Source organism: Saccostrea cucullata, unplaced genomic scaffold, assembly GCF_032062105.1.
Source record: "Saccostrea cucullata isolate Sc308-1 unplaced genomic scaffold, CSIRO_AGI_Scuc_v1 ctg383, whole genome shotgun sequence".
Taxonomy (NCBI): Eukaryota; Metazoa; Mollusca; class Bivalvia; order Ostreida; family Ostreidae; genus Saccostrea; species Saccostrea cuccullata.
Window position 1 is genome coordinate 126,892 of NW_026933671.1, and position 22,883 is coordinate 149,774.

General features: G+C 33.7%; 1 protein-coding gene across 1 annotated transcript; it reads left to right on the top strand.

Annotated features, from left to right (window-relative positions):
* The first annotated feature begins 3,512 nt into the window (after window positions 1–3,512).
* On the top strand, window positions 3,513–14,175 carry LOC134238892 (leukotriene-B4 omega-hydroxylase 3-like). The gene is made up of 12 exons (XM_062721004.1): window positions 3,513–3,711; window positions 3,878–4,022; window positions 4,132–4,313; window positions 4,549–4,673; window positions 4,935–4,997; window positions 5,505–5,628; window positions 5,837–5,969; window positions 7,203–7,332; window positions 7,623–7,898; window positions 12,162–12,227; window positions 12,386–12,517; window positions 12,625–14,175. Exons 1-11 carry the CDS (start codon window positions 3,523–3,525, stop codon window positions 12,489–12,491), a joined length of 1,539 nt encoding a protein of 512 aa, XP_062576988.1. The 5' UTR covers window positions 3,513–3,522; the 3' UTR covers window positions 12,492–12,517; window positions 12,625–14,175.
* The last annotated feature ends 8,708 nt before the right edge of the window (window positions 14,176–22,883 follow it).

Here is a 22,883-nt window from a genome sequence, read left to right on the forward strand (position 1 = left end):
TTTAACTGAACGATGTAAAACACTGTTTTTATTTCAAGCGTAAATTGACAGCGATTGTTATGGGAAAGACTACAAGCGCTTGGGGGAAAGCTCAAAGTTTAAAAGTATGCAGTACATTATATGCGCCACGATGGCGCAGCGTTTTTAATTTTAATGTGACATTTTAAAATTTAATGCGACTATGGCGCAGGGCGCGTGCTTATCCCAATCACTGGGTTGCTTTAGCATTGGTGTATGAAGCGATGCATTGTGGGTCCAAATTACTGCGGAAAAAAATTCTATGGAATGAATGTGCAGTAGTCCAAATTTTCTCTTTGACCAGGCATTGTCCTAAGAGCTCGCAGTTACAAGCGTCACTTCGCTTATGGTTAAATAATGATAATTATATTCACGCATATTGAAAACAGGAATGCCTAGTCTAATCACAGGAGTCGGCAATTTTATCAATAAATAGTAAATAAATGGTAAACAGGCATAAATCCTATCAGTGAGCTTCGCGAGCGTAGCGAGCTCGCTAAGCTCACTGATAGGATTTATGCCTGTTTACCATTTATTTACTATTTATTGATAAAATTGCCGACTCCTGTGGTCTAATCCAGTTAACAGGTGACAAACTCCAAAAAAGGCGTGACTCCAAAAAAGGTTTTTTTTTAACTCCATCATGCTTTGAGCCAAAATGATGTTTGTTGTAAACAAACAATAGATTGTCGCTCGCCTTCTCCAAATGTATGTGACAGCTAAATTGAAGTATTTAGCTGCTTATGTTAAATTTAGAGTATGAGTTTCCTACCGTATAGGAAATACAGGGCGGGACTTAAGGCGAGAGCGATAGCTGAAGCCGGGCCCCGCACTGTATCTCCGATACAATAGGAAAAGAGTAATCTTAATAACTTTTGACGTGACTTTTCTTATGACCTTAATAATTTACATATGTTTTTGGGTACATACCTCTCAACCAATCAGATGATTTTGAAGAAAGTTGATTTAGTATCCTATTTTAAAGCAATTGCGACTGAAATGCCGAGTGAGGTGGACATGCAGGTATCATTATACATATTGTAGTTATGAGATGCATTATACATAAATTAATGATTTTCCCCAAAATTTTATTATACCCCCCGCTTGAAAAGTGGGGGTATATAGTAATCGGGATTTCCGTCCGTCCGTCCGTCCGTCTGTCTGTACGTCCGTCCGTCTGTCCGTCCGTCTGTTACGCTTTATCTCTTATCCGCAACTCCTCTTATACTACTGAGTGAAATTTAATGAAACTTTCACAGAATCTTTATTATATATTGCCATTGTGCACCTCCTATTTTACTTTTTTATTCCACACGTATTTTAGGTTTCCCATAGCAAAAACATGAACATTGCCATTATATCTTTACCTATGACGTCATATGTATAGAAGCTTCTGGATAACATTTAAGGGACGAGTTATTCCTCTTTACACATTACCGTAAACAATATATAGCAACACATGGACATTATGGGAGGCGGGGGGTATCATTTAGTGAGCTCATTGCTCACAGTACCTCTAGTTTATATTTAATTGCATAGGTTTTTTCCTGTCTATTTAGCTCTTGATGACATTTTTTTTTAATTATTTATGCTACGAATTTAGTGCTGCATTTTGATACTTTAGAATCATGTGGGAATGGTATTTGAAGAAAAAATGTTTTGGGGAGGTTGTATTCGAAGAGAAATTCAAGCAATGTCTGACTCATCACCTTCATGTTTGAAACAAAATGTAAACTACTCTAGTAATTGAAGGCGAATCCAGGATTTTTTTCCTTGTGGCTTTCATAAATTAATACTTGTAATGTTTGCTTAACTTGTGTGCACTTTTAATTTATCAACACGTAATGATCATGCACATAGTGTCAGGCCTGATTATGATTCCCAATTTTCCAGTTTGGGCATTTTATGCAAAAAAAAAAAACATTTGTGCACTGCCCCCATTCCCTCCTTTTTAAATATTTTAAATCTGCTACTTGTAACTTTACGTTGTAAATTTCTGTTCTCAATTCATCTCAAATTTGAATAAATACTAAAAGCGCCATCGTGTAATTTGAATGACTCCTATCAGGCTCTATGTCTATATCATTTAAGATAAGGATTCAGTTTTCCGTCATCACTAAAAATAAATTGTTTTGTATCATTGATATTTTGCAGATAAAGTATAGTTTCTGCTCATTTGCATAAGAAATGCCCACAAAAAGTTTTATTTAATCACAGTTGAATGGTTGACTTAAAAAAAATATCTCTGGGTCATGTCACAGTATGACTTTCTTTTTATTTTGTTGAATGAATAATTGCACTTGCAAAATTATTTGGTAAATATTCTAGGGCTTGGACAATTAAGGGCTCAGTAGATTCTGTTCAACTTTGGTTCAGAATGATATGGTTCTTTTTTTTTCAGTTCAGTTTGATTTAACCCAAAACAGTCTAAATATTTCTCATATAAATGTAAAGAAAATAAAGGATCTCCCATGATTTGTAGTTGAATATGATTTTTATCCAACAAGTTGTGTGTTTTTTCCCGGAGCCTTGGCAAGGGGATAAAAACACACCAGTTGTATAAAAATCCAACCTCAAAAGTCAAATGATAATATCTCTGTAAAACAAATTTATTCATTAAGGAAGGGAAATGCGATTTTGTAGATATATCTTAAAGTACACAAGGTTTCCTATGTCACATACTTAAAATAAAATGTATCACTGTTCTTACTGGGAACTATTGTAAAATACTTATAATTGCATCTTGTGCATCGAATTACACTGCATGGGCTTTTAAATTTTGTACTGAAGCCAAGAATACTTAGTCATTATCTGGAATACTAAGTGTATTGATCTCAATATGGTTTTAAGCATATTTCTCACACTGCAGTTTGTTTATGTATGTATGTATAAGTAGTTATAGATGTCTTAGTGTACACTGTCCATGCTTTAGAATTATGATGCTATATGTATTGTAAAATTTTGCTGTACTAAGAAGAAAGTAAGTGTTTGAAGTCAGTTTTTAGTTCTGTGAATGCATGAGTAAATGGTAGGATCTGAATTCTTTTAGTGAGTCAAATAAACAAGAAAGTATCTGTGCGTGATCAATATATATTTAAATCAAATTATAGTCTTAGATGGAATTATAAGGGTCATTCCAATTTCCATGTGTTTACGATGTGGAAAAAAATAATATTTTTGCAGAAATGTGAAAGCTATTATGTGTAGAGACAGCAATGACTGACCGATACCAGATAATTTTCATTCAAAAAGCAGTTATCATGTGAGCTAAAAGACTGTTGAATTTGTTTAAAAGATTAAAATTACCCAATTAATTATTTTTTATACAAATAAAAAGGAAGGTTTGTAATTATCATATACCACCTAACTTTAATTGGTTGAAGTTTGCCAAAGTTTGAAGTACATGTACATATACTTGTAGTGTCTTGAACAAGAACCATAAATTCTGATATGGAGGAGTGGAGATGAGTTAATATATCACTTTATTTTTAGGTAGTGTAAACAATGGCAGTCCTGGGTCTTTCTCTCCTGTCCTCCTGGTGGTCATGGATCAGTTTTGGATTCATGGCTGTCCTGTTTTATGTCATCTTCAGAGTGACTTTGGCCTATATGGACTATCGTACTTGGGCCCACTTCTACAATGATCTCCCTGGGGATCCCTACCCCAGCAGACTCCTAGGGCACCTGCTGATGGTAAGATCAGTCATAACATTAAATAGTCTTTAGTTATTAGGAAGAAGATTTAATGCCAGGCATTATGGACGTTCCTCTTGTTCTGTAGTATCCAGGGCCTAATCATTTAGATCAGTTAAATGAAGATTTAATGGCAGGCTTAATGGTTGTACTTGATGTTCTCTAGTATCCCGGGCCTAATGAGGAGGGACTGAAATTCCAGATGGAGCGCTGTGACAGGTACCCCATGTTTCACTTACTGTGGATTAGCTTCAGACCAGTGTTAATTCTTCATCATCCAGAAACAGTTAAAGTTCTTCTAAAATCTACAGGTACTTGTATAGCATTTCTGTAGATGTAAGTGATGTTCTAATAAGAAATTGAGGGGATTATCTCCAATTAACCAAAGTGTATTCTTACCTCAACCTTTTTTGTACATAGAGCCAAAACCTCGCCAGCTAGGTACAGTATATATCTTGGGTCTGGATTGGCTGGGAGAGGGTTTACTTATAGCTAATGGACAGAAGTGGGCGCGGAATCGCAGGCTCCTGACCCCAGCATTCCATTTTGATATTCTACAATCTTACATAGGCCTCAAAAACAAAGCTGCTTCCGTTCTGGTGGTAAATATGTTCATGTCCTAAGCTACTGAATGAATTTAGGGTGTTTGTTGAATATTAGAGATATATCGATGCAGTATCTGTTTACCAAATATCAGAACATTTCTAACATATATAAATCAGTTTAATAAAGCATGGAGGTTAATTGTTAGCATTTAATCTGTGTATATATGCATATTGTTCCATATTGTGTTGAATTTTAACTTAGTATGGGAGTTGGTGTTTATGACAATTTCAGGACAAGATAGATAAGCAGGTGGAAGCAGGGAAGAGTTTTGAGTTGTTTTCTTTCATTGGCCTGGCCTCTCTAGATATAATACTCCAGTGTGCATTTTCCTTTGAGAGTAACTGTCAACAGTTAGGGTAATATGCATTTTCCTTCAAGAGTACATTTTTTGTCAACATGGGTAATGTGCATATTCCTTAAAAGAAATAACTGTCAACAATAGATCAAGCAGCCTTCACTGTTTTTGCCAAATATAATTTAAAAATAAATAAATAAATGTTTGGTTATCGAAATAATTTGAGCTGATTCTTGCATGTTTACTACATAAAATAGACATTTGATTCTAATACAATAAAATCATCAATAATTTATTGAGTGTTCTCTCTGCTGGGTTTCAGGGACACACATCCATATGTCCACGCTGTTAACGTGCTGTCTGATATCTGGGTGGCTAGGTCTTTGTAAGTTATCTACATACAGTAAAACAAGCTACATACAGTAAAACATGTTTATAACCAACACCACTTAATTAATGAATTGATGCTTACAGCAAAGTAATTTTTATTACCTGTAACTTTAAAGTATATTCATTTGTTGAATTAACAAATATAATAAAATACTCTTCCAACAAAGCAAAATTGTCCATCTTTTGCATTATGTTTTAAGTGTGTTTTACAGTACAGAAAGTTTATGCATCATTTGTTATTGCTCTAATTTTGATATACATATATTTTTCATATATAGATATAATCCAATTCTGACTAATCAAACACAATTATGCAAATATCAACATTTAGTATTATTTTTGCATGTAATATATAGATGCATGTGTATAGAAAATTATTAATTATTATATTTAACATGATCTTATCTTGTGCAATATGCTTGAGGTTTGATTTGTATTAACTATATATTTTCCAATTAAAATACAGAAGAAGCTGATGTGAAGAATTTTTTATCTATTACAGAAAGCCTTGGTTTTACTCTGACTTTTTGTTCAGTTTGTCACCCAGTGGACGAGAGTTCAGAAAGAACTGTGATTATGTGCATAAAGTGGCAGAGAATATTATTAAAAAGAGAAGAAAAAGTTTAGTGAGTTGTCCATGCCATCTCTTTTATGTAATGGGGGAACCAATTTATGCATGCATTATTAGGAAAGGAATTATTTCTAGTGTATAAAAGAAAAGACATAATTATTTTTTCTAGACAAATTTTGCTTTCATTATACAAAACCATATGCACATGAAAGATGCACTACTCTCGTTATTGATAATGTTTTGAATTATGAATGGATTTGTAGAAAGAAGATGGACCAAATCCAAAAACTCGTCACCTAGACTTTCTGGACATTTTATTGACAGCAAGAGATGAAAATGACAAAGGACTGACCTCACTAGAAATCAGGAATGAGGTGGATACATTCCTGTTTGAAGGTACAAATTATAAACAATGTTCCATTTAATTAAAGTGAAATTGTTATGTTTATAATTACAGTGAAAACTGACCAATCAGACACCTGAATAATCTGACACATTGTGAATTCCTACGTTAAATATCTTTCCCATTTTACCATTTTTAACACTGTGCAAACTGACACTCTGTCAATTCTGACACAAAATGTGTCAGATTAGACAGGTTTCACTGTATTATATAAATGGTGCCTGTTTTGGAGGGTAACAGTTGAAATTGACACCCCAAGGAAAAGGTTTTCCGCGGGGTGGCAATTTCAACTGTTACCCTCCAAAACAGGCACCATTTATTTTATTATACTGAATGTCTTCTTAAATTAAGTCAGCAAAAAAAAATCGTCGATCATCTTTACGTTCACGTTTAGAAAGCTTTCAAACTCCTCGCTACTTCTAAAAAGATTTACTGACCTTTTTATTGTTTGTTTGATACTCTAAGAGTCTTTTATCATATAAAGTTTCGTTATTTTTGCACTCGCAAGCATGTTTCGTCTGTCCTTTTTTGTTTTCAAGTAAACTACATCGGACACAAGCTTTTATTGACATCAAGTTTATTCCAGTTCTTTCAAACGTGCAACTGATGTTTTGAGAATTCTACCGTGAACCATATGTACATAATATCCCCGCATGTGGCATTACCATTGTGTTACCCGTTGTCACATGCGTTGCTAAGGCTGAGGGTAATAGAACAGATTGTTAACTGCGTCTAAACCAATCAGATTTTAGTATTTAACATGAAAGTATAATAATATCAATTGTAAGTTTAATTGATGAATTTCTACTTTTTCTACTTATTAAAAATACATGGATTTATCATCAAGTCAGATTTATACTTATTTTGATACATGTAACAGCATATGTATTGAAGGAGCACTATCCTTTTACATTTTTATCACTCTCATGGGGTGGAGATACCTCAAGGTTGTAGTAGGAGTTGCTTCCCTTTATACTGCAAATATTTTCTACAGGTTACATATTGATATTTGATTATCAAAGGTTAAAAAAAAATAATCTGGGAAATCCTTTTTTCACTTGTGCAATTCATTGCACAATTAAACTATCCATCTTAATGCTTTAAGTACATTTCAAGGAGATGTCACAGCAGTACTTTAAATATTATTTTCAATATTACATTTCCTGGAGAACCAATTAAGTAGTCACTTTGTTTGCTTAATGCTACCAACTTCTTGTTTTTTTTAGGCCATGATACAACTACGAGTGGCATGTGCTGGACTCTGTATTTACTGGCCAAACATCCTGAGCACCAGGATCTCTGTCAGAGAGAGACAGATGATCTTCTGAAGGGTCGAGACAACAAGGATTTAGAATGGTGAGGGCACCTGCCTCTGTGTTGTCTTACTGAATATCTCAGTTCCTTAGAATCTGTGTTAATTGTTAAAATCATATTGAAATATCGGTGTCTTTGGAGGATGAATATCCACTGCAATTGTAATGTTTATAGAAATGATTCTCAACCCCCTTGCCATATTTTGACATTTAAATAACAATATTGAAAGTATTTAATTTCAATCGAATATAGATTTAGATGAAAAAGAATATAGAAAACTTAAGATTTTTTGGTTCAATTGATATATGCTGTGATATGTTTCCTAATTTTAGGGCCGACCTATCTAAGCTTAGTTACCTGACTCAGTGTATAAAAGAGAGCATGCGGCTCTACCCCCCAGTGACCTTTATACAGCGGGTCACAACTAAGGAGACAGTGTTAGATGGCCATCCCATTCCAGAAGGCACCACCATGGGAATTCAGATTTATAACCTCCATCATAACAAGGCAGTCTGGGAAGACCCGTACGAGTTCCGCCCCAATAGGTTCTCCCCCGACAATGAAAAGAATGACAGCTTTGCTTTTGTACCTTTCTCAGCAGGTCCCAGGTAAGACCATGAAAATGCAGATCATTCAGTCTCTATAGATAAAACATTTGATGATGACATATATACTTGAACTGTCTTGTCTATTGATCAATCACAAAATCAAGATTTTTTTTTAAAAATTGTCAACTGTATATAGGCTTATTTATACCTTCTTTTTTCCCTTTCTCTTTACAAACAATTCTGCACTTTTTTTAAACAGCTCTGATTGGGAAATAAATTTGATCTTTATACCCCCCGCAAACGAAGTTTAGGGGGGGTATATTGGAATCACCATGTCCGTCTGTCCGTCTGTCCGTCTGTCTGTCTGTCTGTCTGTTTGTCTGTAGACGAGATTTTGTCCGGACCATTACTCAGAAACTATTGGAAGGATTTGTCTGAAAATTTGTACACATATTATTCACCATATGAAGTTGTGCACCTGATATTTTCATCTTGATTCGATTATTATTTTGAATTTTACAGGTGTTTTTTCATTTTTAGGTCACCTGAGTAAACTCAGGTGACCTATTGCTATCCGTTTTCGTCCGTCGTCGTGCGTCGTTCGTCGTGCGTCGTTCATCGTGCGTTAACATTTGAACATTTTCAGCTTCTTCTCTGCAACCACTGAACCAATTTCAACCAAATTTGGCACAAAGCATCTATGGGTGAAGGGGAACAAAAATTGTGAATTTCATGATCCCTGCCCCCCTGGGGCCTGAGGGGTGGGGCCAAAACCACTAAAATTAATGCAGTCTTTAAAAATCTTCTTCTTTACTCCTTGACATCAAGCAGTCAAACTGTTTGCATGATTGTAATCAGCAATGAGTCCTCTACCAAAATTGTGAAATTCATCGCCCTGGGGTCAGGGGTTCTAGTGCTAGGGTGGGGCTAAATAAGTAGGTAGTGAAAATGCATTATTTCTTCGAAAATCTTCTTCTCTGCTCCTGGGTATTAAATAAACCAACTAAGTACATAGTTATGATGAGCAAGAGTGCCTCTACCAAAATTGTGAATTTTATGGCCCCAGGGTAAGGGGTTCTGGTGTTAGGGCGGGGCTCTATTGATTATGTAGTGAAAATACATGAATTCTTTGATAATCTTCTTCTCTGCTCCTGGGTATTAAATAAACTAACTAAGTACATAGTTATGATGAGCAAGAGTGCCTCTACCAAAATTGTGAATTTTATGGCCCCAGGGGCAGGGGTTCTTGTTTTAGGGTGGGGCTCTAATGATTATACAGTGAAATGCATGAATTCTTTGAACATCTTATCCTTTGCTCCTTGTTAATATACTAATGATCTAATTACATATTTAAGGCTAGGATTTATTTTATTTTCAGTTTTACAAACCCTCAATTCAAGGTTTTGAATTTTCAGAAAAAATAAAACAATTTTTTTTCTTTCCGATGTCAATTTTGAGTCGGGATCGAGATTTCAAATTTACGAACTCGCACTTCCGATTTTAAGATGAAACTGCGGGTAAGTAAAGATAGCTTGGTTTAGGGTAAAATTCATCAATACGAGTGCCATTCACAACGTTTCACCCGTTCAAAGGACAAATAAAATGCTGACGACTTTGTTGCACAATGACATGCTGGTGAGATAATTATGTATTCGTTTCAAAAGTATCTGTCGGTAAAGTATTTTCCTCCCCAAGGTTTTAAACTGCCCGTGGTAGCTATTGCATATTGCCAGTGACATTGTTTAGGTCTCTGTTATAGCTTACAGTCAAAGCATCATGTGTCCAGTGGTAAGGAGCCTATTAGAATAGCAAAATGTACAAATGTTAATAATTGATTTATCCAAAAATTTTTTTATTTCCTTCTCCTTCGGGGCTTTTTTATTCTCATGTTCATAACTAAACCTACACATAAAAAAAAAATGCTGGCCTTATAATGAAGAAAGGGGCCTCTTTCAAAATAGGTAATTTCAGGGCCCCTGGGTCAGGGGTACCAGGGGGGTACTTTGACTAAAAATAAATTAATGCTTTGAAATCTGCCCTTTGATAAGCAATGGTGCCTCTTTCAAAATTTGTGAATTTCATGGCTTTTGGATTAAAACACGAAGCAAATACAATCGCTGGAAACTTGTTACATGATACTCAGGTGACCTATAAGGCCCGTGGGCCTCTTGTTATTTTGTGGTTTTGTCCGGACCGTTTCTCAGAAACTATTGCAAGGATTAATCTGAAAATTTGTACACTTATTATTCACCAGATGAAGGTGTGCACCTGGAATTTTCAACTCTTTTTGTTAATTTTTTTGCATTTTACAGGTTTTATTTTTTATTTTAATTGACTTCTTTATTTTGGGCTCATGTATAGGGTTTGAGATATAGAATCTAGAATATCTGTTCAAAAATACTACAGCTTAAAACTACTCATAAAAACTTAAAAAAAAGAAACATCATCAAGTGTTAAAAACAGTTTTTACATTGCACAGAAGATAATGTAATTTCATTTGTCTCTTGGGAATAATGACTGGACATGCATCCAGTTAAAGATAAATTAATGAGTTTGGTGTTGGAAGTTGTTAAGGCATATCTCTTATCAAGCGTGTGTGTTATCTAATCTCCAGGGAATAAGGCACAAGAATTAAAGATCTCTCTTCTCTTATTCTGTAAATTGTAATTTATTGTCTGTCAAAGCACTTCATTACTGGATGACCAGCTCTTTATTTTCAAAATGCATTTCAAATTGATATATCAAGATTAATTAAATTTGATTTTGTATAATGTTTTTTTTTAACAGTCAGTTTGCAGAGTGACATAACACATAATTGCAATATATTTTTAGGTCACCTGAGTAAACTCAGGTGACCTATTGCTATCCGTTTTTGTCCGTCGTCGTCCGTCGTGCGTCGTGCGTTAACATTTAAACATTTTCAGCTTCTTCTCTGAAACCACTGAACCAATTTCAACCAAATTTGGCATATAGCATCTATGGGTGAAGGGGAACAAAAATTGTGAATTTCGTGGTCCCCGCCCCCCTGGGGCCTGGGGGGTGGGGCAAAAACCACTAAAAATAGTGCAATCTTTAAAAATCTTCTTCTTTACTCCCGGACATCAAGCAGTCAAACTGTTGGTATGATTGTAATCAGCATTGATTCCTCTACCAAAATTGTGAAATTCATGGCCCCAGGGTCAGGGGTTCTGGTGTTAGGGCGGGGCTCTATTGATTATATAGTGAAAATGCAGTAAGTCTTTAAAAATCTTCTTCTCTGCTCCTGGGTATTAAATAAACAAATTAAGTTCATAGTTATGATGAGCAAGAGTGGCTCTACCAAATTTGTGAATTTTATGGCCCCAGGGTCAGGGGTTCTGGTGTTAGGGCGGGGCTCTATTGATTATATAGTGAAAATGCATTATTTCTTTGAAAATATTCTCTGTTCCTGAGTATTAAATAAACTAATTAAGCACATAGTTATGATGAGCAAGAGTGTCTCTTCATAAATTGTGAATTTTATGGCCCCAGGGTCAGGGGTTCTGGTGTTAGGGCGGGGCTCTATTGATTATATAGTGAAAATGCAGTAAGTCTTTAAAAATCTTCTTCTCTGCTCCTGGGTATTAAATAAACAAATTAAGTTCATAGTTATGATGAGCAAGAGTGGCTCTACCAAATTTGTGAATTTTATGGCCCCAGGGTCAGGGGTTCTGGTGTTAGGGTGGAGCTCTATTGATTATATAGTGAAAATGCATTATTTCTTTGAAAATATTCTCTGTTCCTGAGTATTAAATAAACTAATTAAGCACATAGTTATGATGAGCAAGAGTGTCTCTTCATAAATTGTGAATTTTATGGCCCCAGGGTCAGGGGTTCTGGTGTTAGGGCGGGGCTCTATATTGATTATATAATGAAAATGCATTAAATCTTTGAAAATCTTCTTCTCTGCTCTTAGGTATTAAATACACTCAGGTGACCTATAAGGCCCGTGGGCCTCTTGTTTTAATGCAGAAATAAAAAAATAAAATGAAAAAATAAAAAAAAAATGTCACAGTGGAATTACAATGTATTAGTATTGATGTTTCATTTGGTTGCACCTTTGTTTCATTCATTAAGAAACATGATGAGCAATTATATTTCACTGCAAATTTTTGTAAGTGAATTGTGAACACCTCTAGATCCATAAAGTATTTTTGAATTGGCACCTTCTCTGAAAAACCCAGCGGGGGGTATTTGTCCCTATTGGACAGTTCTAGTTTTAAATTCACTTTGTTTAAAATTTAGATATAAAAATTATAAATCACATGTTTTTATACTACATTTACTTTTCTCTTCTTTTTTCAGAAATTGTATTGGCCAACACTTTGCAATGAATGAAATGAAAATCATTCTTGTTCATATTTTACAAAGGTTTGTAACATGAAAACTGATTGGTCAGAAATCAGATTATTCATGGATTTTTTTTTATTCGATTCATTAAATAATTTCCATATTTTTTATTATAGATTTTGATCGTATTCTTTTCTGAAAAGTAAAATATTATCATCCACAGTTTAATTTTTCAACAGATATGAGTTGACATTGGATCCAGCTCATGAAGTTAATATTAAGATCGGGGTTGTATTACGAACAAAGAATGGAATAAAAGTCCAAGCAAGGAGAAGGGATGTATGAAAAATCGGAAGCTTGCATGTATCTTTGTAAGTTTTTCGGGGGTTATGTTTTGAAATTGAAATTTGGATTTCAGTTTCATTCAGAATAGAAAAAAAATGTAATATACGACACTGATTATTTTTATTATTCACAGCAGGGAGCAGTTATACATGGAGTGTTACTTCACCAAACAAGACTTTCAGGCTTTATTACGACAGATTTGTTATCTATTCCTCACTGGTAAATTCATGTATTATTGTTATTACATGGGTTTAAATTCACTGAATAGTTATTTATATCTATTTTATTTGACCCAGTTATCTTTAAATTTGAGCTAGTTTTTATTATGACTTCAGTGTATACTGTTCTTATATGTATGATCTTTCCATGTTTGTTAAAATTTTATGACTGTTGAGTCAGTAATATTGAACTACATTTAAACTTCAGTTAATTTAATTAATTTATTTGACCTAACAATAAGGTACATCTATTGACAATTCCTTGCCATATCATATCAGTTCCATTCCACTGTTAATGAACCTCCAGTTATATAGCTAGTCTAGATTTTATTCATTCCATTATTTACTTAAACAAATACGCAGTGCTGTTATTTATTCATTTTTGTTTTGTATTTTTTAAGCAATATTCCATGAATGATTTTTTCCTGAAATATTTATTATGAGATTTACAACAATTTTAGTTTTGAATGTAATTTTTTACATTACTCAACAATTTATCCATTGATGAGAATTTTATGTACATAAACATAATTATATAGGTTCTGAGTTCATTTTGTGAGAGATTTACAATAAGGAAACTGAGAATTTACAATAAGTAAAGAAATCTAATACCTTTATTTAGGAGCTTCTGTCTTGGATTTTCAAAAAATGTGCTGAAGTTCAAAAAAAAAATGTGCTAAAGTTAAAAAAAAAAGCTGACACAATTTTAACCAATAGGCAACTTACCCATAGGGAGATTTGAAAAGTAGAACAATTAGAATAATTCATTATTACAAATTCTAATCATTTATACCTGTAGAAATATATTTTGAAAGGTGCTTTGTCTATGTAAGAATAAATTCTTCGCTGTGTGTGAGGATATTTTTTTTTGAGGGCATGTTCTAGTCAAGTAAAATTAGTTGTTTTCTCCAAATCCTGTCATTTTTAAATAACCATTTTTTTTTTCAAATTATGGATCCTTATTAGATTTGGCTAAAATTTTACATAATGAACATATGTGCATAAAAAAAAAAACTTCCTAAGAAGCATATGCATTTTTTTTTTGGTATTTTTTTACGACTTTGAACTTTATACTGATACTGAGGCAATATCTTGTTATTCAGAGACATCTTAGAGCTAAGTTTTGTCCAGTATATGAAGGCACAATTTTCATTGGAATTTAAAGGATAAAAAAAACTTTCAAGAACAGAAGGGCTGAAGTTACTAGGGGAACATTGTAAAGTTTTTGCCATGGTTACAAAAAAGTGGAGTAATATGAATTTTTTTAACTGTTCAAAATTGGTTTGTAGCATGTCTTTTTTGTCAAATACTGTATCTTTTAAGTTTCATCTTGACATACTCTAGAAGTTAATTTTAGTTTTACCATGCATAATTAACATTCACTCTATTGTGCAACATTCACTCTTTTGTGCCAAATTATTTATATTGATATGTGATATAAAGGAATAAAGAGTGCTCAATCAGTATATACTCTTAGGTAAATGTTTTGATGCATATATATACATGTAGAATACGTTTTTATTGTACTCGGAAACGATTTAATAATTTTAAAATGTGATGGTGCGGATGTTTCATTTGGTAATATTTCGAAAAAAGGAGTGACAACTTTAAAGCATTGCCATATAATCGCATAGAGTGGGAGGCCACCAAGATGAAAAAAAACATGAAAGAGTGCCAAACATTCGTTTTGGATGAGGTATTGGAGATGCTTGACCGATGAAGAGAGTAGATAAATACATTAAAGCAAAACAATAAAAAATAATTTTAACATAAAACAATGAAATACAAAACAACATGGACTTTAAATCAACAGCCCCCTTCAAAAAGAACAAGCAAAACTAACAAACATCTAAATAGTCCATAGATGGTGACAATGAAAGAACGCAGATCGCTTTTGTTTATTGATCCTTTGCACTTGGTTATTCAATATCATGAAATAAATAATACAACAGAGTCTGACATATCTTGTATCATATTTGAAATTTTTACTTGAAATAGACATTAAGGGTGAAAAAAAAGCTTTCTGATAAAGTGATGACTTTAACTTTCCTACAGTAAACTTTTCTTTCTCCTGCAGTTATATATACCTGCTTATTTATAAGTTGATTCGATACGCAAGATCATGCTTTACTTACATGTGTAAACAATATCTAAACCTAGATTACTTATTGACAAGTTTATGAACAAGAATATCAACAGTCTCGTTTAAAGTCATTATTTCGTAATTTCTTTGGTCGATAAAATGACCTTGTTAGCGAGTCAAATGCTGACGGGCGTTTTTCAAACTAGTGTCCAGTATACAAAAATATGAATTTTTCAATTAAAATTTGTATAAATATCAATTTCAATTGAAAAAAAAAATCAAATTTTTGTAAAGGACACTAGTTTAGATAACAAAAAATTTTACACACTGGATTTCGAAGAAGTTTTGTGTACTTTACTGATCATGACAAGGAGCACACCGCGAGTGTGACAGGTGAAATTCCTTAAAAACGCTACTCCTTCTACAGTTTTGGTCTGATTTCAATATAACTTGCTCACTCCTCCGTTTTTAATTTCAGCGGTGTTGCCTGAATTTTCCGACCTCGTGTATTTAGCACACAAGTAGACTATAAGATACATAGAATGGTGCATCGGTTTTTAATTTTGATGAACGGTGTTGCCATGGTTACTTAAAATAGAATTTTCTGTGAAATTCTTTAAAAACGCTACTCCTTCTACAGTTTTGGTCTGATTTCAATGTAACTAGGCACACAATTAGACTACACTAAGATAAATGAAATAGTGCAATGGTTTTTGATAAGTACAAACCAGTAGAGCTACAGTCTCGACAGAGACTTCTGGTTTCAATTAAAATTTTATATATATATAAATTTTAATTGAAAAAAAATCAAATTTTTGTAAAGGACACTTGTATAAATAAACATTTTTTTACACGCTGAATTTCGAAGAAGTTTTGTGTTCTTTAATGATCATGACAAGGAGCACACCGCGAGTGTGACAGGTGAGCAGGGGATGCTCACTCCTCCGTCATACCTGATCTGACCTCATGTTTAGCAGTTTCCTGATTACCTTTGTTATCTTTAAAAAAATCATTCGAGTGATTAGTTATAAATTCAAGGAATCATAGGATAAGACTATACATATAATTATATTATCTGAATTATCACTAGCTGGTGCGCTAGCCTTTAAGTTATAGAATGCCGAAGAACTCGGTCTTTATATTTTTATGATTTAAAATGATTCATATTCTGAAGGCCAATGTATTTGACCCCGTAGGTCATGAGTTCGAATCTCGTCCGCGACTGACCTAAGTCGATAAAAAATAGAGTAGCAACTGTTCCTTCGCCATGCGCTCGGCACTTGAAGTGAAAGTTGCGGGTCCTTCGAATGAGACCTTAAAAACCGAGGTCCCGTGCCACGGTAGTAAATGTCAAAACTTGAAGCGTAGGAACGCCCCAAATATTAAGATCCGCCCCAAATATTAATCTGACTAATCAAGCAATGCTCAATGGACCAAATATTAATCTGACTAATCCGAGTAAATGTCAAAAATTTGAAGCCCCTCTGACTAATCAAGCAATCCGCCCCAAATATTAATGACTAATCGTCAAATATTAATCTGACTAATGAGTGAAACATTCTCAAATATTAATCTGACTAATCAAGCAATCCACCCCAAATATTAATCTGACTAATCAATCCACCCCAATCCACCCCAAATATTAATCTGACTAATCAAGCAATCCACCCCAAATATTAATCTGACTAATCAAGCAATCCACCCCAAATATTAATCTGACTAATCAAGCAATCCGCCCCAAATATTAATCTGACTAATCAAGCAATCCGCCCCAAATATTAATCTGACTATTAATCTGACTAATCAAGCAATCCACCCCAAATATTAATCTGACTAATCAAGCAATCCACCCCAAATATTAATCTGACTAATCAAGCAATCCACCCCAAATATTAATCTGACTAATCAAGCAATCCACCCCAAATTTTAATCTGACTAATCAAGCAATCCACCCCAAATTTTAATCTGACTAATCAAGCAATCCACCCCAAATTTTAATCTGACTAATCAAGCAATCCACCCCAAATTTTAATCTGACTAATCAAGCAATCCACCCCAAATATTAATCTGACTAATCAAGCAATCCACCCCCTGACTAATCAAGCAATCCACCCCAAATATTAATCTGACTAATCAAGCAATCCACCCCAAATATTAATCTGACTAATCAAGCAATCCGCCCCAAATATTAATCTGACTAATCAAGCAATCCACCCCAAATATTAATCTGACTAATCAAGCAATCCACCCCAAATATTAATCTGACTAATCAAGCAATCCACCCCAAATTTTAATCTGACTAATCAAGCAATCCACCCCAAATTTTGATGTGACTTCCCATCACAAACCCACACCACTACTTTTTTTTTCATTTTTGTACATATAAATGTACTATTAAATATAGTCATTATATAATGTAAAAATCTAATAGCAAATAAATTAATATCTTAATTATAATTTTATAAAATTTAATAAAAATTATGATTAATTGTAATTTTTTGTTACAATTTTTGATAAACTAACATTTTATATTGCAAGTTTGTAGGGGAAAAATTCTTGATAACCTTTTCTTCAGAGCATCAAAACTTTGTATGTTGTTTAAAGATCTTTTGATTGCCAGTTTGAAATAGAAGAAATTTTTGTCAGAAAGTTCATTTTTGGTTTCAAAACCTTCAAAGTGAGGTTTTCGTTTAGGTTCCAAAAACAGATTCAAGAAAAACAGAGAGAGGAAAGAAAAAAAAAAGAAAGAAATGTACAATCAAATTGAAAAGTTCAATGGAAACCGTTGCAAACAAATTGGATTCCTGTCAATAGTTAGGACTTTCAGTACGTGGTCATAATGCTTACGTAAGTATGTATTTACGTCACACTGAAGTGTCAAATTGTTGCGTGTATTGTACATTTCACGCCAGTATAAATTAAGGCGGAGGAATTCGGGTAGATATCGAGTTTAGTTTGTGTAAGAATGTTTAATTGCTTACCTGTTGCTCGTCAGTATAACGTAATTTATGTCTAATTTATTGGTAGTAATATTGTAAGTTTTTAGTTATTTTTATCTTGATTGATGTAAGCATATTTGAATTGTATTTCTCAGAAAAGTTGGGTTCGAAAGTTCTCCGGAAACATAACGAATTTAATCTATTTTTAGCGGTTCATCAGTGATTTTCTAGATACGTAATTCATATGTATTTGTTGACTGAATTTGTACAACATTTTGATCAATGTACATATAAATCATCAATATAATCGTTTGGATTTTAAGTACTTATTCTCACTAAGTCAAAGATTTTGGAATCATCTTGTGTCCAGTTTCCAATAGTATGTTTTGTTTATTTATGATAAAAATTTGAAATTTCTTATATTGCATTCAGGAATGGAAATTAAAAAAATGAAAAATAAATCCAATTAGGAATGTAAAACCGAACAAGTCTTTAACAAATATTCACGTATATACATTGTATCTCATTCTCTAATACTTTTGAGGAAAGACGGAAACGGTGCAAGGGGTCATTCTAAAGATCAGAGAGTGAGACTATTTTACATCAAAAGACATCATTGAAAAATGGAACATGCAAATATAACTGATGGGTAAACATTAAGTACTGCTCTTTACATGCTTTAGGTATCAAGAGATGGTGTGATATAGTGTACATCCCCACCAAAGCTGAGTATTTGAGTATTTCCATCTCCTCTCATTACTAGCAGTGATTAAATCATGGTCACAGAATTTCAGTGAAGATATTTTGCTTTTTTATTGATTTTAATCATTCTTAATTTTTTTGTTCTTGTCAGCACGATTCCCCTGTGAAGAAATAAAAATCTGTAGTTTATTGCCGAGATGGTTATTAGCTAAGCCTATCCCTTTCTTTGTTTTGTATCTATGCTACGTCACTACAGTGCATACTAATGTTAGATGATAATTTAGTAATGCAGAAAATTGCTGAATGCTTTAAATAGTTATTGTAATGTTACCGGTGTTAAATGATGGAAACAGAGTCAGGTGTGACCGTCACAAGCATTGGTCAATGCTGTAGCCTATCTTTTATCAGTAGAAGTTTGATATTATTAATCACACGATGGCAAAACCAGCTGCAAAATTCAACTGCAACAGCCAGACTGATTCCGGTGCACATGAATGGAAATAATGATTATTAGAGTTATATCTTTTACAATTTGTTTGTATGAAATATAAAGATAACGATGTAATCTAGCTCAAAAGGTTGAAACAATGTAAAAAGGGAGCAGAGTAAACACGGACCTCTAAAACACTGGGAGTTGGGATCAGATAACAACATCCGCCGATTGTTCCTTGTCATGATCGGATAAACCAAACATTCTTAGAAAATTCAGTGTGTACTAGTAAATAATGACCTTACGACTAGTATCATTGATTGATGTTATAGGTCACTCATATAGAGACGACACAATATACAGGTCAAGGGCTTCAAGTCTAAACTATTCGGCACTCAGGGCCATTGAGCACGCAGAGCTAACGCCCGCCCAGACACGATCGCGAGACATTGGTTTTAAAGGTCTTATCCGAAGGACCCACAACTTTAACTTCAATGTGCCGAGCGCTTGGCACAGGATCAGTTGCTAGGTATAGTGATAAAAACTCATACTCATAAAACTACAAACAAAACAAGGAGACAGGGATAGTTTTTCAAGCATGTTCCAAGGTTGAAGTATGCATGAGATCAATAAAACAAATTCATAGGGGCATTTTCTTCATGGGGCTAATTCATTGCACTTTATATATACCCATTACTCGAACAATATGTGATCTATATATTAGAATGCACATGTACAAAAAAAAATGCACATGGGGCCGTCCACAATTTTGACTTAATTGTTTTTCCAAGATTTGGACCTCGGTCACACCCGAGCAACCCATTCCAGCTAGTCCTAATCGTGCGGGATAACACTGGTAATGAAGACCAATGTATGTCATTATAATGAAAATTCATCAATTGATCCTGGACCATTGACCTTTCCTTTGAGATAGACACTTCTTCTACTTCTTACTTCCTCCAGCTGAATTTTCTCTGCAACTGACCACGTGTCTTAGTTTTGCATTGACAACTCTGTATAGGGACACTTCGGGAAATGGTTGAAGATAACTAACACTGATCAATCTCAAAATCTATAAACAAAACAAAATTGTGGAGAGGACATAAACCAGACTTTCGAAAGTTCAGAAGTTGGGATCAGGTATCATGAAAAAGTAAGCATCCGCTGTTGACCGGTTTTACCCGTCGTGAGCCCCTTTACATTGATCAGGTGGACGGAGCATTCCGTAGTCAATTCAGTATAAAACAAAGGCATAACAATGGGTATAAATCAAGTCAGCCAAACTATGACCCAATCATGGGTGATAATCGTTAACAAGGTCATTATAACGACCATAGAATTTACAAAATGCTGACCATAAACAAGGTTGTGGAAATTCTTGTAAGATCAACTTAACTCTCAGTAGCCTTCTTTGGTTTAAAAACAGATCGTACTTGGATCGTGTTATTGAATACCGAATACCCTGGGAAATATTTACGTCATAAACAAGGAATAGCGGGATCTTACTACATAGCCTAATTAAGGAAACTTGACGATGGAACACTTTTAAGTTGCAAGGAAATACATGTACCGGTACACTGTACATTGAGTAAAACGCAACGTATTTAAATTAATTTTTTTACTCTGTTCTCAGTTAATGGTTTTGGAGCTAGATCTTCTTACGACAACTTCATATGGGAAGGGCGTCTCCCTTATCATTCAATCATCGAGAAAAGGCTCTGATTAAGATAAATTTCTATACCAAATCGACAGACACATTACAATGAAGTTGATGGTACATGGATTTCAACAACATCAGTTAAAGTTGTATACTAGTATTCCAGTAGTAGTTACAATGACCTTGTTAACAAATATATATAAAAGTGATGACTTTAACTTTTCAGTCATCAACTTCCCTTATTTATGCAGTAATTAACCTTCTTCATCTGTATACGGGGTTTATATCTCTCAGTTGACTCGATACTCGAAAGCATGTTCTACGTATTATTATAAAAATTAGGTTCCGCATACCGTTGAGCGTTACATTTTTATCCCCCAAAACCCATTGTCAGCTTAGTGCAACTAAATCGTATTGATACCCAAAGTATAGTTGTTTTATTTTACTATATGCTTAACAATAATACACATTTAATCCATCTACGTTTTGAAAATTATTTTTTGAAACTTAGAACAAAAAGATTATCGATAATTCAATTAGATTCAAAATGAAACGAGGAAGTAGAATCTAATTAACTTCTGATTAAGGTTCTATTGCTATCAAGGGTATACTCTTTTACATCACTGTTCACAAAATCAATTTTAGAAAGTCGTTATTAATAGCAAAGATATGAAAAATTGATGCAAAACCTTCTCTTTTCTGAACCCAGAGAAGAAACCTGTAATGTGCCGAGTCTCTGAAGTGCCCAATCAACTTGATTTTACGCGCTAATTCTACAAATCTGCAAACACTCCACGGAATATTTATGTCCTTGCAAGGAGTGAGTACCAAAATTGATTTTTATTTTATTTTATGATAGTAAAATTAAATCCTTAATGAAAAAAATACGTATCCTTTGAAAGATTTATTTTTAAACTGTTTGGCATGTAACTTGGTTTATCAATTGCATATGAAAGTCCTTTGTGATTTTATTACTGTCTTTTTAGAAAAAAGCCAAGATGATAAACGGTCATGCTGGGTGAGTTGGTAATGGGTAATATGTGTGAACGAGGTGACTTTTCCAAAGTTCTCTTTGTATGTAACAATCAATGCTATCGGTATTAAAATCATTTAATATTTGGACTAGAATTGCTTTTTCCATCTCTCGGAAACCTGTTTTCCATTTTTTTAAGCGTTGGCTAATGGTATTTAGGAATCGTTATAAAATTTATATTTTGAAAGAAATATATAGAGATGAAAACATTATTTAAGCTCAAAAGTCTATTTAACAATGCAAATCAGGAGCGGAGCGAACAACAGAGGTGGCATCAATTGCCATGGAAGTGTGCATATCTCCTGCCTACACCTGCGGTGTGTGTGCTCCTTATCATGATCGGGAAATAACGGTAAAATCCGTCGACAATTTAGTCCATGCCCATGAGTCTTGAACAAACCTGTCTTCTTTATTTCAATACATACAGCTTGTAAAGTAGTTCACTGTTCCCTGAAATTCTTTGTAAATATTTGTTCTCCACTAGTGTTGTGGGTAAAACTTCAGGTATTTTTTGAAGTCTTTTACTATTGAAATTGAGTAATAGATTCTTTCAATTCTTTGAATTAAGGGTAACATACAGGTAGTATCACAATTTTCTGGCGCTCTGGGAAATATTCGTTCACTCTAAATTATTATTTTAAGGTTTTAATTATTAAGTCAAGGTATTCAAGATAAAATTGAATCGATTGTTGAAATTGGAAATTTTGACATTGAACTATTTTAGGTAAAATTGTATTTCTTTAGCCTGATTTTGATATAAAATAATTTCACTATATTTCCACTTCCAGCTTTTTTCTCTGTGAAAATTCTTTGAAATGAAATCTGGAGATACTAAACGGTATTTAAGCTCATTGAAACAATAAAAATCAGGAGAGGAGCAAACAGAGACCGTTTAATCATCAGAGGTAGGATCAGATGCCACTGAGGAGTGAGCATCTCATGTCCACAAATCACGCCTACTGTACTCTCTTTGTCACGATCGGTAAAAAAAATTTTGAGACAATTTAGTAAATAAACAACAGCCTAACAATAAGCATGAAAAACTGTGAAAGTCAACTGTGTTGAGCTCTCTGTAAAAACAAATGAATAAAGATGTAGCAAAGTGAAAGGTCAAGTCACAGTTAGAATATGATCTGAATTTTTTGCAAAAAGAACCCTCAATATTAAAAACCTTTTATTTATCTCTTTTTTATTTCAAATGAAAACAATTTGGTTATTTATCAGTACTTTTACGCTAGTAAGCAAACCATCTTCAGATTTCTTGAGCAGTATCCCATTAAGATATACAATGAAGTACATATAAATAAGACAATTTAGGAAATATATGTAA

Bases quoted from the DNA above. Each gene is read 5' to 3' on its own strand.
- LOC134238892 (XM_062721004.1), top strand. From the start codon at position 3,523: ATGGCAGTCCTGGGTCTTTCTCTCCTGTCCTCCTGGTGGTCATGGATC. The intron at 4,674-4,934 runs GTAATATGCATT...GCTGGGTTTCAG, and splicing joins AGTAACTGTCAACAGTTAGG to GGACACACATCCATATGTCC. The intron at 7,899-12,161 runs GTAAGACCATGA...TTCTTTTTTCAG, and splicing joins CCTTTCTCAGCAGGTCCCAG to AAATTGTATTGGCCAACACT.